General features: G+C 30.7%; 1 protein-coding gene and 1 long non-coding RNA gene across 2 annotated transcripts; one reads left to right on the forward strand and one right to left on the reverse strand.

The window, feature by feature from the left end:
* The first annotated feature begins 270 nt into the window (after positions 1-270).
* Positions 271-6,985, forward strand: LOC105203206 (NADH dehydrogenase [ubiquinone] 1 alpha subcomplex subunit 9, mitochondrial-like). The gene is given in 8 exon segments (XM_039458778.1): positions 271-297; positions 2,891-2,939; positions 5,037-5,236; positions 5,518-5,793; positions 5,872-6,032; positions 6,110-6,238; positions 6,312-6,483; positions 6,585-6,985. Coding segments are annotated over 8 exon segments (1,092 nt in total). The 3' UTR covers positions 6,663-6,985.
* Positions 6,986-9,471: 2,486 nt separating this feature from the next.
* Positions 9,472-10,189, reverse strand: LOC120359781. Its single transcript, XR_005576559.1, has 3 exons — positions 10,051-10,189; positions 9,648-9,969; positions 9,472-9,574 (listed from the first exon to the last, which is right to left on the reverse strand). It is a non-coding gene; the product is annotated as an uncharacterized LOC120359781 (long non-coding RNA).
* Positions 10,190-16,515: the final 6,326 nt, after the last annotated feature.

Raw genomic sequence — 16,515 nt, forward strand, 5'->3', positions numbered from 1 at the left:
AAATATTATTTTGCATTAGAATTATGTAGTGTAATCATAATAATATTTACATTTTAAAGAATTTTTCTTTATATGTTGAATGAATATTGAATCAATATTAAATTAATGTTGAAAACATGATTTCAACATTTATATTGCAATATTTATAAAATATTGATTCAAGAAACATAAGATATTGCTGCAATTTCTCATTAATATTGTATCAATATTTCACAATGTTGCTGCAATATTTGCAATCTTGCGATTAAATATTGCTGAGATGTTGATACAATGTATTGGAAGGCACTAGGGCATTTAGTGCGCGCATTGTAATGTGCGGTGCAACGATTCCCTGGACTATAGATGATTAATTTATCAACGCCACAGTCTAACATAGTCAATATTAAAATCAGATATATTAACAATTTAATTATTTGTTTATCTTTTTTAATTTCCTTTGTATCATGTTAGCCGATAATTTACATTGCCTGTATTGTTTACATAAAGAAATTTTGTTTGAACAAAACGTAAATAATCAGTACAGACATAATCTTGAAATGTATGGCACAAGCATATATGTAATACTCCAGTATTACATATATGGGTACAAGCCTGTATAAAATCAAAAGAATAAAAAAGATCGATTTTTTGCGAAATCGATTCTTTGACATTCGATTTTTGGGCGGATCGATACTTTCAGTTACGATTCAGTTCGATTAAAAAAATCGATTCTTTTGGCAAGACCAAATATCCCTATTTTACATTATATAAAAACAAACTAAAAAATGAACTTTGAAAAAATAAGAAATAATAATTTAAAATAATTTTTTTCTTTTTTGCTTTAAATAAATATAACATTCGCAGACACACATCAATAGTATCAACCAAAAAGATGTTTTTTTATATTAATAAAAATAAAATACTACGTATTAATAAATATAATTTTTTACCTGTGAAAACTAGTTTTTATATTTTGTTTCAATACTTTTTGAAATTTATTTTTATATTTGTCTAAAGAATTTGTTGTAAAACATCCTGGTACACCCAGCGACTTTGATTCTGTCCATGGGGAAATTTTCCAAACTGAGAAGTCGCTATCTTTCTACATACTTACAGTTCATGATTAACCTAATAACCAATAAGCTCTAGTCGTTACACTAATCATGAACTGCGAGTATGTAGAAAGATAGCGACTTCTCAATTTGGAAAATTTTTTCATGGAAAGAATCAAAGTCGCTGGGTGAACAATGCATTTTACTATTTTTATTTTTAAAGAATAAATTAACGTTGATGAATAAGACGAATAAGTTCGAGTACCTAATCTAACTTTATAGCTGTCACACTAACACAGCGCAAACGGGATGTCACTGACACGTATCTATGTATTGGAAGGCATTAAGACAATTATAGCGTTTTTCATTGGGAAAACTAGTGCGCACTGAGTGTGCACTCGCCGCTGGCAATTGGACGTTTCGGTTTGCGTGATGACGGTGCCAACGGAAATGCCCTATTACCTGTAGCAAGTGCACTTTCAGAGCGCACTAGTTTTTCCAATGAAAAACGCTATTAGTGAGCGCACTGTATACTGCGGTGCAACGATTCCCTGGACTATGGTCTAGTTTACACCGAGCACTTGATACGCGTACTAACTCGTAACTTTCTATTAATTTATCTTACTGTCGACAATGCGTATACATAATACATATATTTAATTATTTTGATTCATATTGTACCAACTTAATATATTATTTTTTAAATTTATTGCCGAAATCAAGACAATTTAATAGAAAATTACTAGTTAGTATCACGCGTATCAAGTGCTCGGTGTAAACAAGGTCTATAGGCTAAGTTTACACCAAGTTTACACTTAATACATGTACTAACTAGTAATTTTCTATTAAATTATCTTAATTTCAGCAATGAATTTAAAGTATAGTATACTAAGCTGGTACAATATGAATCGAGATAATTAAATACATGTATCATGTATACACACATTGTCGTAAGTAAGATAATTTAATAGAAAGTTACAAGTTAGTACGCGTATTAAGTGCTCGGTGTAAACTTGACATTCAATTTTAATTTTTATTTTTTTTTTTTCTTTGACATTCGATTTTTGGGCTGATCGATGCTTTCAGTTACGATTCAGTTCGATTCAAAAAATCGATTCTTTTGTCAAAATCAAATATTCCTATTCTGTGCTATTACACGTGTCGTACCATGATGTAAGAAACAAGGTGAAACAACGCGCATCGTCGGCGGCTGGATGCGCGGTAAGAGGCGTGGCTCGATGTGGTGAACCAATGAAATTTGGGTCCAAATATATCCGCGCAATTTGAATACGAAACAATCATATGTAGTCACACGTAATTAAAATGTAGATGTTGTTAAAAAAAATAAATATAAAAATATAAAAATACTTGAAATTTATTATCTTTAACACAAATTACTGTTTCAATAAACACTGTTGTTATAAACATAAAATACAACAATTTAGTCAAACACATAAGCTCATTCTTATAATTGTCCACATTTTTTCTAATTCATGTTTAAAAAATTTGAAATAACAATTATCACAATTTTCATTAATGTACAAAGTCTCAACTTTACCTTCACGTTCTTCCTTTTTTAAGTAGCTTTGAATTTCTCCGATTCACCGATTATTTCCTATTCACGTATAAATACAAGTATAAATACGCCCCAGTACCGGAGCCGTAGCCATATTGAATCTCAGAATTTGGACCCACTTCTGATTGGTCTAGAGTATGGTCCATTGCGCATCTGGTTACTTGTTTCACCTTTCTTCTTACATGTGTCGTACGATAAATTACGAGGACGAGGACTAGTCCTGTCTGTTCTGTGCTGTGTCCTGGGCACGAGGCACCTAGAAGCATTGGTCCTATTTGAATAGCCGAGAAAAATGGTCGCTTTGATTCCGAGGTATTCTCTACAAGCAGCAGGTAAGATTGTCGTGTTACTTACACCTTCTAATATATGACATTTTGCCCGAAACAGAGTTTACTGTTCAAATCAAACACAACTGCATCGATAATAGATTAAAATGGAGCGATTCACTGGTTGGCCGCGTATCAGTTAAAGGTGATTGTGAATAGCGTGGAAAAGCACGGTTGGGATTGCTGACGCAATTCATCTCAAGTTTTGATCTTACAAAAAGACTTACAAGAGGAACCCTTGTATAACACCGATTTAAATAAATTGTTTTGGTGCGTAATACACGTGCGTGCGTACCCACGCACACACACACACACACACACACACACACACACACACACGTACGCACGCACGCACGCACGCACGCACGCACGCATAATAAATAAATCGGATTAAAAATTTTAAAAACTATAAATTATTCAATAACATTTTTTTCAACTGATTCTTTACATTCTCTAATTATGAGTAAAATAATTTTAAATTATTAAGATAAATATATATGGTCAGTTAATGCCAAGGTAGTTATATTTTACGAACAAAATTATAAATTAATCTTTATTCGTTATTCAGAATTTATAGAATAATAATAATAATAATTTTATTCCTTTATTTTGTTATTCAAAGAGAATTGAATAAGAAAATAACTTTGTTCCTTATTCAAGATGTATTAAATAAAAGATTATTTATTCATTATTCAAGAATGACCAGTAACGAATAAATTTTTATTCATCATTTACAAGAGATCAAATAACAAATTCATTTTTATTAAATATTTAATAAAAATATATTTGTTATTTGACCACTTCTAAATTATGAAAAAGTAAATTATAATTATATTTACATATTTAAGTTTCTATTATTTTAATAAAATGTTATTCAATAATGCCCATCCCAGGTGTGTAGTATTCACTCACGCCTTTACTATAGTAAAGCTGTTTGTTGCATAACTTAGGCATTTTTGACAAAATAACGATTAAATATTTCCAGAATGTATAATACCGTTACAGAAGATCGATTGTTAATAATAGACGCAGCGTGGAGTGTTAAGACGACGACCCATATGCTTGGGGTCCGATCATGTTCGATCCCCCCCAAACCTTTTTTTATTTAAATCTTACATTTTTAAATTGTTAGACATAATTTTTAAACCGTTATTAATTGATTTATATAAAACATTATTTTTTTAAATTGCAAGGAATTTAAAAATGCTCTTCTATCATTAAGTAAATTCAAATTTCTCATAAACACATAAAATATATTTGCAATAAAAACTTATAACGACAGTTTCAAGAATGTCAAAATAAGTATTTCTATATACCGTTATACCTACAACCTATAAAAAACCATAAAATTTTAATTGTTTTTATGATAAGTATCACTCAAAAACTGTAAACTTATTGTAAAACAGTCGTAATAAATGTTTAATGCAAATATATTGTTTAAATTTTTTTAAGCTTTCTATTCTTGTATTTTATATTTTTTGTGTTTATAACAAATTTTAATTTAATTATTAATGAAAGATTATTTTTAGGTTCGTTGATTTAAAAGAAAAGTAATATAATTTATATTAAATAATTAAAAACAGTTTAAAAATTATATATAACAATTTCAAAATACGAGATTTAAATCAAAAATGTCTCATCCGCGGAAATCGAACCTAGGAACCCAAGCGTACGAATAAACGTCCTAACATTCCATATTACATCGCTTACACAACTATCGTTATTCTGTAATGATACTATAGATGATGGAAATATTTAATTGTCATTTTCTCGAAAATTGTGCAACAAACGGCTTTACTACAGTAAAGGTATGCGTAAATACTACACAATACTACACTCATAAAATTTTATTAAAATCTGTGATATACATGCCAAGGGTTTCTCTTGTTTGCATTCCGCATATATTTTGAGGATTACTACATAACTTTTGGTAAAATAATTGTATCGTCCCAATTGGGGACGTTAAAGGAAGTAAAGAGATTCGTATCAAATAACGACTGAACTGAATAATAGATTAAATTTGTTCGTAAATTATCTACCATGCCATGTGAAAAATATTTTTTTGCAATTTATGTTTACACTTGTGTTTTGCATGTATTCCAGGAAAGCAGATAACATGCATCGCGGCAGTCGCGGTGCAGACGAATCGATACTTATCACAGTGGCAAGTCATCGAAAATCCAACCATTCCTTTGAAGAAAGGGATAGAGAATTGTAGCTCCAACAGGATAGTAACAGTGTTTGGTTCAAATGGATACGTTGGGCCTTATTTGGTCTGTCAGCTTGCCAAAATTAATACTCAGGTATATACACAGATTTTAATACTTAAACTAGATTGCTACCTAGAACTTGAGACTTGCGTCGCATATGACTTCTTCTTACATCATGCACCTAGTGCAACAATCTAATTCAATAGATTGTAGAAAGTCTATCTACCATGATTTAGTATTGATATCTGTGTGGGTACATATGATACCAGTTTAAAACAGTTTATATTATATAATAGCAACAATTTCTATAGCAATATGTTGATACAATTGAAATATAAGCAGCTTTTCAATTGATTAACATGCTTTATTTGTAGCTCATACTGCCACATACAATTTGCTTACATTTCGAAGACCTGCCGACTAAAGTCCAGTATCCTGGGATTAATCCGTATAACGATGAATCAATAAAAAAATGTATCGAGTACTCCGATGTCGTTATCAATCTAATCGATAGTAATTTGGGAACTGAAGAATGGAATTTTGACGAGTTTAATGTTGAGAGACCCAGAAGGATTGCCAGAATATGCAAGAAAGCCAATATCAAACACTTTATCCATATGTCTGCCTTAAATGTGGGTGAACATTTGAAGGTAAATTGAACTACAATTGTATTTAAATTATAGGGAATTCTCATGATTTTCTTGCTTTAATAATAATTCTGTGTTCAGTCACAGATGTTGAAAAACACTTCTTGGTTTCTACGTACAAAATGGGAAGGTGAGTGTGCAGTACGAAAAGAATTTCCCAAGGCTACAATAATTCGACCCTCTGATATATGGTGTCCCGGAGATCGTTTGAGCTTGTTTGACAGAGTAAGACATAGATCAAGGTAATTTTGCATGGAAATAAATTTTCTAACATTAAAAATCCTTTACAAAATTTCTAATAATACAATACTTTACACAGTGCATCTATGTGGTAAAAGGTTAAAGAAACGGAAAAACAGCCAGTGGCTGTATGCGATGTCGCCAAAGGTATTACAGCTATCGTAAGAGATCCTGAGAACACAGCTGGCAAAACTTACCAGTTTGTCGGGTATGGACTATTAAATTTGATTGTATTGTTATTCCGATTGTTTTTGCAAAATGTGAATATTTTATGTACGCAGGCCGAAACGTTATAAACTGTTTGAATACGTGGCGTTGACTCGTCGTACACGCGGTCTATTCGATTGCACGAGATTCGACTTTGAATCTACTTCGTATTCCGAATTGAGTATTAGATATGCTGTGAAAAAAATTGGATTCCGAAAATTCATCAACAGGGAAAATTTAGAAATGGTATGTTTTAATTTTATTAAAGGATAACTTACGCAAATTAAAAATAGATTTAAGCAGTAAATTAAATAATACTGTTGAATATAATGTTGTATGATTTACAGCAAATGATATCTGATAAAGTATCAGACAAATTGCCAACTTTAGAAGATCTTGGCATCGCATTAACGCCGATGGAATAAACGCGCTCGAAAGAATTTAAACTTGTAAAGATTATCGATATATGAGGTTTGTTTTTTGTTCCTGCACGAGAATTGTGGTTGAACTGAACTGAACTAGTGCAAGTCAGAAATGACAAGTGTAACAATGCAGGCAAGGAATAGAAAACGTTCTGGAAAAATACAAAATCCAATGTAATAAAACAAAAACTATCAATTACGATACAATATTATAGAGAATAAAACGTATATAAAATATCCATCAAATATGCAATAAAATTTGATAATTTTGCGAGCGCGCGTGAAAATTGGAAACAAATAAAGTTGATAATTTTGAAATTTAAAAATTTATACAAAAAATTATTTGATCCGTTTAATTCCGGCTTATGCGTGATCCATGTTGACTGACATCAGAATACCGCAGACGCAGGATTGGAACTGTCACAATCGTGTTCTTCGAATACTCGAGAAGTTGGAGAACTCGACGTAATCGGGCGAATCCGAGGATCTTCTTAAAGGCGTTCTTTCCGTGATATCTCGCATTTTTGTCACACAGAAATACAGTTAAATAATATGCAGAATTCCACCTGCGGCGGTTGACAGACGAGGCTCCTTCTCGCTTAGCAATTTGGTCTCCCTTATGTGATTTACCTTGTACGATTTACACATCTCTCGCATGAGTGATCGATATCTACAAGTGATCGAGCTTTTTCGGTACTACATTTACAATAAATTTTTATTTTAAATTACAATCGCAATGCTAACACTGCACAGTCAAACTTTATCCTTCTGCGAAGAGAACTTTACTAAAAAGTTATTGATAAAAGAAAACCGATAAATAATTTAAAATAATACTTTTTTAAATAGGGAATCTTTTTTTAAAATTTTAACGAATTTTAATTTGTTACTATCTGGAAGATTTTTGGTGCGCACTTATGTATGATTTTCATATTTTGTATTAGGGTGCAAAAGAGAATCCAATAAAGTCTTGAACTCAAAATGGATTACTTATGGCTCACACGCTCACGCGGGCTATCGTTGGTTGCAGAACGCAAATCGAGAATCAAAAGTCGAAAGTGAAACATGAGTTGCCTCGCCCCATTCTCTCTTTTGCAGTGCAAGAAGTCTGCGTTTCAATATACGCAAGCGATCACGCATCACAGTTTGTAACAATCATGTTATCTTGCCAGTCGTTAACCGAAAAGTTCCTGAAATTAAATAGTTTTTCTTTTCACATAAGTCTTTTATTTTGTATAATACTTTTAAATTAATGTATATGAGTATGCTTAGAAATCTTCCACTTCGATATAAAATATTATTATTGATTCTATGTTTAAAAGTACATTATGTAAAAATAACACAAAGAGATATAAATAAAGCAGTTTAAAGACGTTACAAATACTTAAAATAATATAATATCAATGATACATTCACTTTAATTTAAACTTGTGCAAATTGCAAGAAATCATTGTAAAAATATTATTTTCGCATTTAAAAACTTTGTTTAATGACTTTTTTTAGATAATAATTAAGCCATGAATACATGAATTATATATTGTCAATTCTTTAATTATTTCAGTAGATAAAGTTTCTGTCAGTGTTAATAAAGAGCAATGTTTACTTTTCAAAAAATAAGGAAGTGTTACTTAAGGAAATCTATGTTGCTATTGACGACTTTCCTTTAATTATCGCAAAAAAAATAAAAAAATGTTTTATGTTAGCAAATAGGTAATACATATTTACTTCTAAATATTCTGGTTTATACACGTTCATAAGAGCTTTGCCTGCAACACATTCTATGAATATTCCTTGCTTACGTGTCTTTTCTACATACTTTAAAATCGTTTGCATGCGTTTTAGTAATTAAAGTAAATTTATGTATTTTTATATTATTTTAATTATTATATAAATTTATATAGTACTCTTTTTATTTTAATCAGTGTATAAATACACGAATATGATACTTATACAAAAAGATAAGAAAATTTTAAATATTAAGTTCTTTACCATTGTCCGGCAGATTTATCTGCTCAAATATTGAACCAAAAAGAAATTTATCGACTTGGGGAATGTTTTTTAGTTTTTGTTGTATATCATATTGGTAATAGACTATCAACATAACTCGGGAAATCACAATAATGCAAAGAGTGTAGTGCCAAAGAGATGAAATCCATTTCTCGTGATCTGCGAATACTTCAAATAATAATTTAAATTACCAAATAAAAATATACATTTAATTAGATTAGATAAAATGAAACTACATTAATATTATACCAAAAAAACTGCACTGTTTTCACCGTTACTATATCTGCAATACTGAGTTAAAATATTTCTAAAAGATAATTTTCAATTGCGATAAATTTTATTTGGCTTTATAATATTAAATGCTGTTTAATAGATAATTCCTTATAATTCCCTGTGAAGCAGAAATTATATTAAATGTTATATTAAAAGAACTGTTCAACATTTGTATAACTTTTAGGCTTGAAATTGAAATGTATAGGTGTTCATATCTATTTTGCCGTTTCTATTCTTCACTTCACTACTGTTTTGTTAAAGTAAAGGTACCGAATTAATTTATACATCTAATAAGTAGTTGAATATAGAAAAAGAGTTTGATTTATTTAAAACAAATATGCACATTGTGAAACATTAATTATTAGAAAAGATTTAAATAAGATTGCAACAAAACTTTAATATTATCTTGTAGTACGAAAAAAATACTAAAAAAATATAATAAATACAACTAAAACATAATTTACTTAAAAATTTTAATTTATATAACATTTATAAAGATAATTAACGTAATTAGTACTCAATATAATTTAAAAATGGTTTATTGATATGCCCAGATGAACTATTTTTTTATACGTCGCCACGATAATCGCTATCACATTTCCATTTTGATCAATTATCGGACCCCCCGACATTTCGCTCTAGAAAAATATGAAATTATTACTATAATAAAAATAAACATAATTATAATATTATTTAGAATTATTTACTTACATGCAGTGATAGGTAATAGGTATTCATGTCCTGGGATGAACATTTTTTGCTGTAATTAATACCGGAATTTACTATATTAATGTTTTCCGGGAATCCGATTGAGAATATTTTATCTTCCACCTTGACTTTTTCAGTGTCGCTTCAATCTAACTTTGGAAAGACCTGCGACAAGATAGTGCAATTTAGTAATATACAAAAAATAAGAAATTGCATACAAAAATTATCTTATTTTATTGCATAGTTTGTAAAACTGCAACATCTAAATTTTGGTCAGTGGCTACAACTTTGGCTTTGCAAGTTTTGATGAGTTGTGCAGGCACATCTATGTAAAAAAAGATGTAAAAAATATTATTATATAATAGAATAAAATGGCTTGGAAAGAAAAAAGAGTATTCACTTTTACCTCAACTATTTTTGTGTTCTTCACTACATGTTGGTTGGTCACGATTAATCCACTTTTTTAAATAAAAAATCCTGATCCCAAAAATAAGAGCCAGCATTTTTCTCCTTTTTTTTCGTTGATAACTTGTTTTCTACAAACAAAAAAAAGTAAACAGTTGCATACTTATTTAAACAAATAAGTAACAGAAAAGTTATTTCAGATAATATTTCAAATTTGTGAAAGATAGTGAAAAAAGCTATAATTACACACACACACACACACACACGCCCACGCGCCCACGCACACGCACTCGCACGCGCGCGCGCGTGTGTGCATTTATTTATATAAATAATGTTTTAATTATACATATGTTTAATTTTTTAATAACATTTATTCACCTAATCTATCAGATATATACACATATTAGTACAAAGTATTCACAAATCATCAGGAGGGATCAATTCGCAACAGACGCGAAAGTCAAGCATCGTCTACCGCGGTCACAACTTTTGAATGGGTGGCCACTTGGGAATTTCCGAGAAAAAAATTCCGAGATACTTATTTGCGAAAATTCTTTTTTTATATGCTGCAAAAATATTATTTTGCATTAGAATTATGTAGTGTAACCGTAATAATATTTACATTTTAAAGAATTTTTCTTTATATGTTGAATGAATATTGAATCAATATTAAATTAATATTGAAAACATGATTTCAACATTGATATTGCAATATTTTTAAAATATTAATTCAAGAAACATAAGATATTGCTGCAATTTGTCATTAATATTGTATCAATATTTCACAATGTTGCTGCAATATTTGCAATCTTGCGATTAAATATTGCTGAGATGTTGATACAATGTATTGGAAAGCATTAGGGTATTTAGTGCGCGCATTGTAAAGTGCGATGCAACGATTCCCTGGACTATAAATGATTAATTTATCAACGCCACAGTCTAACATAACATATTCATAATTAAAATCAGATATATTAACAATTTAATTATTTGTTTATCTTTTTTAATTTCCTTTGTATTATGTTAGCCAATAATTTACATTGCCTGTATTGTTTACATAAAGAAATTTTGTTTGAACAAAACGTAAATAATCAGTACAGACATAATCTTGAAATGTATGGCACAAGCATATATGTAATACTCCAGTATTACATATATGGGTACAAGCCTGTATAAAATCAAAAGAATAAAAAAGATCGATTTTTTGCGAAATCGATTCTTTGACATTCGATTTTAGGGCGGATCGATACTTTCAGTTACGATTCAGTTCGATTAAAAAAATCGATTCCTTTGGCAAGACCAAATATCCCTATTTTACATTATATAAAAACAAACTAAAAAATAAACTCTGAAAAAATAAGAAATAATAATTTAAAATAATTTTTTTCTTTTTTGCTTTAAATAAATATAACATTCGCAGACACACATCAATAGTATCAACCAAATAGATGTTTTTTTATATTAATAAAAATAAAATACTACGTATTAATAAATATAATTTTTTACCTGTGAAAACTAGTTTTTATATTTTGTTTCAATACTTTTTGAAATTTATTTTTATATTTGTCTAAAGAATTTGTTGTAAAACATCCTGGTACACCCAGCGACTTTGATTCTGTCCATGGGGAAATTTTCCAAACTGAGAAGTCGCTATCTTTCTACATACTTACAGTTCATGATTAACCTAATAACCAATAAGCTCTAGTCGTTACACTAATCATGAACTGCGAGTATGTAGAAAGATAGCGACTTCTCAATTTGGAAAATTTTTTCATGGACAGAATCAAAGTCGCTGGGTGAACAATGCGTTTTACTATTTTTATTTGTAAAGAATAAATTAACGTTGATGAATAAGACGAATAAGTTCGAGTACCTAATCTAACTTTATAGCTGTCACACTAACACAGCGCAAACGAGATGTCACTGACACGTATCTATGTATTGGAAGGCATTAAGGCATTTAGTGAGCGCACTGTATACTGCGGTGCAACGATACCCTGGACTATGGTCTAGTTTATACCGAGCACTTGATACGCGTACTAACTCGTAACTTTCTATTAATTTATCTTACTGTCGACAATGCGTGTATACATAATACATATATTTAATTATCTTGATTCATATTGTACCAACTTAATATACTATTTTTTAAATTTATTGCCGAAATCAAGACAGTTTAATAGAAAATTACTAGTTAGTACGCGTATCAAGTTCTCGGTGTAAACAAGGTCTATAGGCCTAGTTTACACCGAGTACTTAATACACGTACTAACTAGTAATTTTCTATTAAATTATCTTAATTTCAGCAATGATTTTAAAGAATAGTATACTAAGCTGGTACTATATGAATCGAGATAATTAAATACATGTATCATGTATACACATATTGTCGAAAATAAGATAATTTAATAGAAAGTTACAAGTTAGTACGCGTATTAAGTGCTCGGTGTAAACTTGACATTCAATTTTTATTTTTATTTTTATTTTTTTTTGACATTCGATTTTTGGGCTGATCGATGCTTTCAGTTACGATTCAGTTCGATTCAAAAAATCGATTCTTTTGTCAAAATCAAATATCCCTATTCTGTGCTATTACACGTGTCGTACGACAAATCACTGGGACGAGGACTGGTCCTGTGTCCTGGACATGAGGCATCCAGAAGCATCGGTCCAATTTGAATAGCCGAGAAAAATGGTCGCTTTGATTCCGAGGTATTCTCTACAAGCAGCAGGTAAGATTGTCGTATTACTTACACCTTCTAATATATGAAATTTTGCCCGAAACAGAGTTTACTGGTCAAATCAAACACAACCGCACAGATAATAGATTAAAATGAAGCGATTCACTGGTTAGCTGCGTATCAGTTAAAGGTGATTGTGAATAGCGTGAAAAAGCACGGTTGGGATTGCTAACGCAATCTCAAGTTTTGTTCTTTCAAAAAGACTTACAAGCGGAACCCTTGTGTAACACCGATTTTAATAAATTTTTTGGATGCGTAATATGTACACGTGCGGGCGCGCGCGTACACACACACACACACACACACACACACACACGTACGCACGCACGCATAATGAATATATTAAATTAAAAATTTTTAAAATTATTTATTATTTAATAACATTTTTTTTCAATTGATTCTTTACATTCTCTAATTATGAGTAAAATAATTTTAAATTATTAAAATAAATATGGTCAGTTAATCCTAAGGTAGTTATATGTTACAAACAAAATTATAAATTAATCTTTATTTGTTATTCAGAATTTATAGAATAAAAATAATAATAATTTCAGTCCTTTATTTTGTTATTCAAAGAGAATTAAGTAAAAAAATAAAAATTTGTTCTTTATTCAAAATGTATTAAATAAAGAATGAGTATATATTTATTATTCAAGAATGACCAAATAACGTTTAAATTTTTATTCGTCGTTTTCAAGTAATTGAATAATAATTAAAGTTTTATTCATCATTCACAAGTAGCTAAATAACAAATAAATTTTTATTCATTGTTTACGAGAGGCCGAATAACAAATAAATTTTTTTTCATTATTTACAAGAAATTGAAAAACAAATAGATTTTTATTCATCATTTACAAGAAGTCGAATAACGAATAAATTTTTATTGAATATTCAATAAAAAAGTAAATTATATTTATATTTACATTTTTTAATTTTTTATTATTTAAATAAAAAGTTAATTTGATAGTACCCATCCCTGGTGTGTAATATTTACTCACACCATAGCCGTCCGTAACACAACTTAAGCACGTTCGAGACAATGACGATTAAATGTTTCCATCTAAAGTTACAAAAGAACGATTGTCGAATAAGCGACGTAGCGTGGGGCGTTAGTACGTCGACTCGTATGTTTGAGATCCGATCATATTTGATCCTCTTTTTAAACTGTTTTTAATTATTTTATATAAAATATTATTTTTAAAAAATTCAAGAAATTTAAAAATGTTTTTCTATTATTAAAATTTCACATAAACACATAAAATATATTTACAATAAAAATTTATAACGACTGTTTTAAAAAGATATCAAAATAAATATTGCTATATATCGTTATACCTACAACCTGTAACAAACCATAAAGTTTTAATTGCTTTTACGATAAGTATTATTCAAAAGCTGTAAATTTATTGTAAAACAGTTATAAATTCTTATTGCAAATATATTTATTGTTTTTATTTTTTAAGCCTTCTATTCTTGTGTTCCATATTTTTTGTGTTCATGATAAATTTTAATTTAATTAATAATGAAAGACTATTTTTAAGTTTCTTGTGCGATCATAAAATGTAACATAATAATGGGCCCACTACGAATAAAGCGTCGCCGAACGACTGTGTCGAATGATAACCGCGTACGATTAACCTACCGACGACTTGCATTTGAAAACGGCAAAGCTGATTGGTTTGCCACAACTTTAGATTTTTTTATGTATAACGGTCGCTTGCCGAGATCAGGTCAGACAAAATCTTTCGAGAGTTGAATCTTTCGAGAGACAATAGTTTGCAAACCGACCAAATAAACTGAGCCGACTCTCGTACAATACTCATATTCTCAATAGAGACCGAGATCTCTTTCATTGTATAATACGTTCGTGTCACGAGGCCGAGACCTCTTTGTAATACATTTAGAAATAATAATCAGTTTTACACAAACGTAAACAGTGTATAAAGTGAACTTTCATATACCAAAAAACACCTTGATTTAAAAAAAAAATATTTATTTTACATTAAATAATTAAAAACAGTTTAAAAATTATATACATATAATAATTTAAAAATACAAGATTTAAATAAAAAAAAGTCTCAACCGCGGAAATCGACCCTAGGACTCCAAGCGTACAAGTTAACGTCCTAATGTTCCATATTACGTCGCTTACTCGACAATCGTGCTTCTGTAATGGTACTATAGATGCTGGAAATATTTAATCGTTATTTTTTCGAGAATGCCGAAGTTGTGCAACGAACGGCTTTACTACAGTAATGGTGTGAGTAAATACTACACAATACTACACAGCTATAAAATTTTATTAAAATCGGTGATATACAAGTTAAGAGTTTCTCTTGTTTGTATTCCGCATATATTTTGAAAATTACTACATAATTTTTGGTAAAATCATCGTATTGTCCCTGTTGCAAGTAAAAAGATGCGTACCAAATAACGACTGACCTGAATAGATTAAAATCGCGCGTAAATTCCTTCACGAGCATGCCATGTGAAAAATATTGTTTTGCAATTTACGTTTACACTTGTGTTTTGCATGTATTCCAGGAAAGCAGATAATCATGCATCGCGGCAGTCGCGATGCAGACGAATCGATACTCATCACAGTCGCAAATCATCGAAAATCTAATTACCATTCCTTTGAAGGAAGATACAGATGGTCGTAGCTCTAACAGAATAACACATCGTTCAATAAGTCCCGAGACTAACAACGAAAACAACATTTTTTTTCAAAAATCATTTTTATTCATCAATATAATCTCCTTTTAGAGTGATACAATCTTTCCAACGCCTCTCCAACTTTTCTATACTATGTTTATAGAAGGATTTATCCTTTGCTTCAAAATAGGCTTCAGTTTCGGCAATGACCTCCTCATTCGAGCCAAATTTTTTTCCCTGGAGCATTTTTTTGAGATCAGCAAAGAGCCAGTAGTCGCTGGGGGCTAAATCTGGCGAATACGGAGGGTGGGGAAGCAAATCAAAGCCCAACTCGTTGAATTTTACCATTGTTTTCATGGACTTGTGGCATGGTGCATTGTCTTGATGAAAAAGGATTTTTTTCTTCTTCATGTGCGGTCGTTTTGCTGCGATCTCCTCCTTCAAACGTACCAACAAGTCAATATAATAATCACTGTTGATCGATTTACCTTTTTCCAGGTAATCAATGAAAATCACGCCATGTGTATCCCAAAAAACAGACGCCATGACTTTGCCAGCAGACTGCTGCGTTTTTGGACGCTTTGGGCGACTTTCGCCAGCCGCGCGCCACTCAGATGATTGCCGATGCGACTCCGGAGTGAAATGATGAATCCATGTTTCATCCATGGTTACGTATCGACGCAGGAAATCCTTTTTATTGCGAGTAAATAGCGATAAACAGCTCTCTGAATCGTCGATTCGTTGCTGTTTTTGTTCCATTGAAAGCAATCGCGGCACCCACTTGGAAAAAACCTTTTTCAGGCTCAATTTTTTATGAAGGATTGTAAATACGCTTCCAGATGATATCTGTGTCATTTCTGCAATGTCACGGACCTTCACTTTGCGATTGTTCATTACGATTTTTAACACTTCACTCACATTTTCCGGTACAACGGCTTCCAATGGCCTACCCGAACGTTCCGCATCGTTTGTGTCCGTACGACCACGTTTAAACTCAGCATACCAACGACAAATCGTTGATTTAGATGGAAAGGAGTCCGGATAACATTTCTCAAGCCATTGCTGGGCTT

This window comes from Solenopsis invicta, chromosome 16 (assembly GCF_016802725.1).
Source record: "Solenopsis invicta isolate M01_SB chromosome 16, UNIL_Sinv_3.0, whole genome shotgun sequence".
In the NCBI taxonomy this organism is placed as follows: Eukaryota; Metazoa; Arthropoda; class Insecta; order Hymenoptera; family Formicidae; genus Solenopsis; species Solenopsis invicta.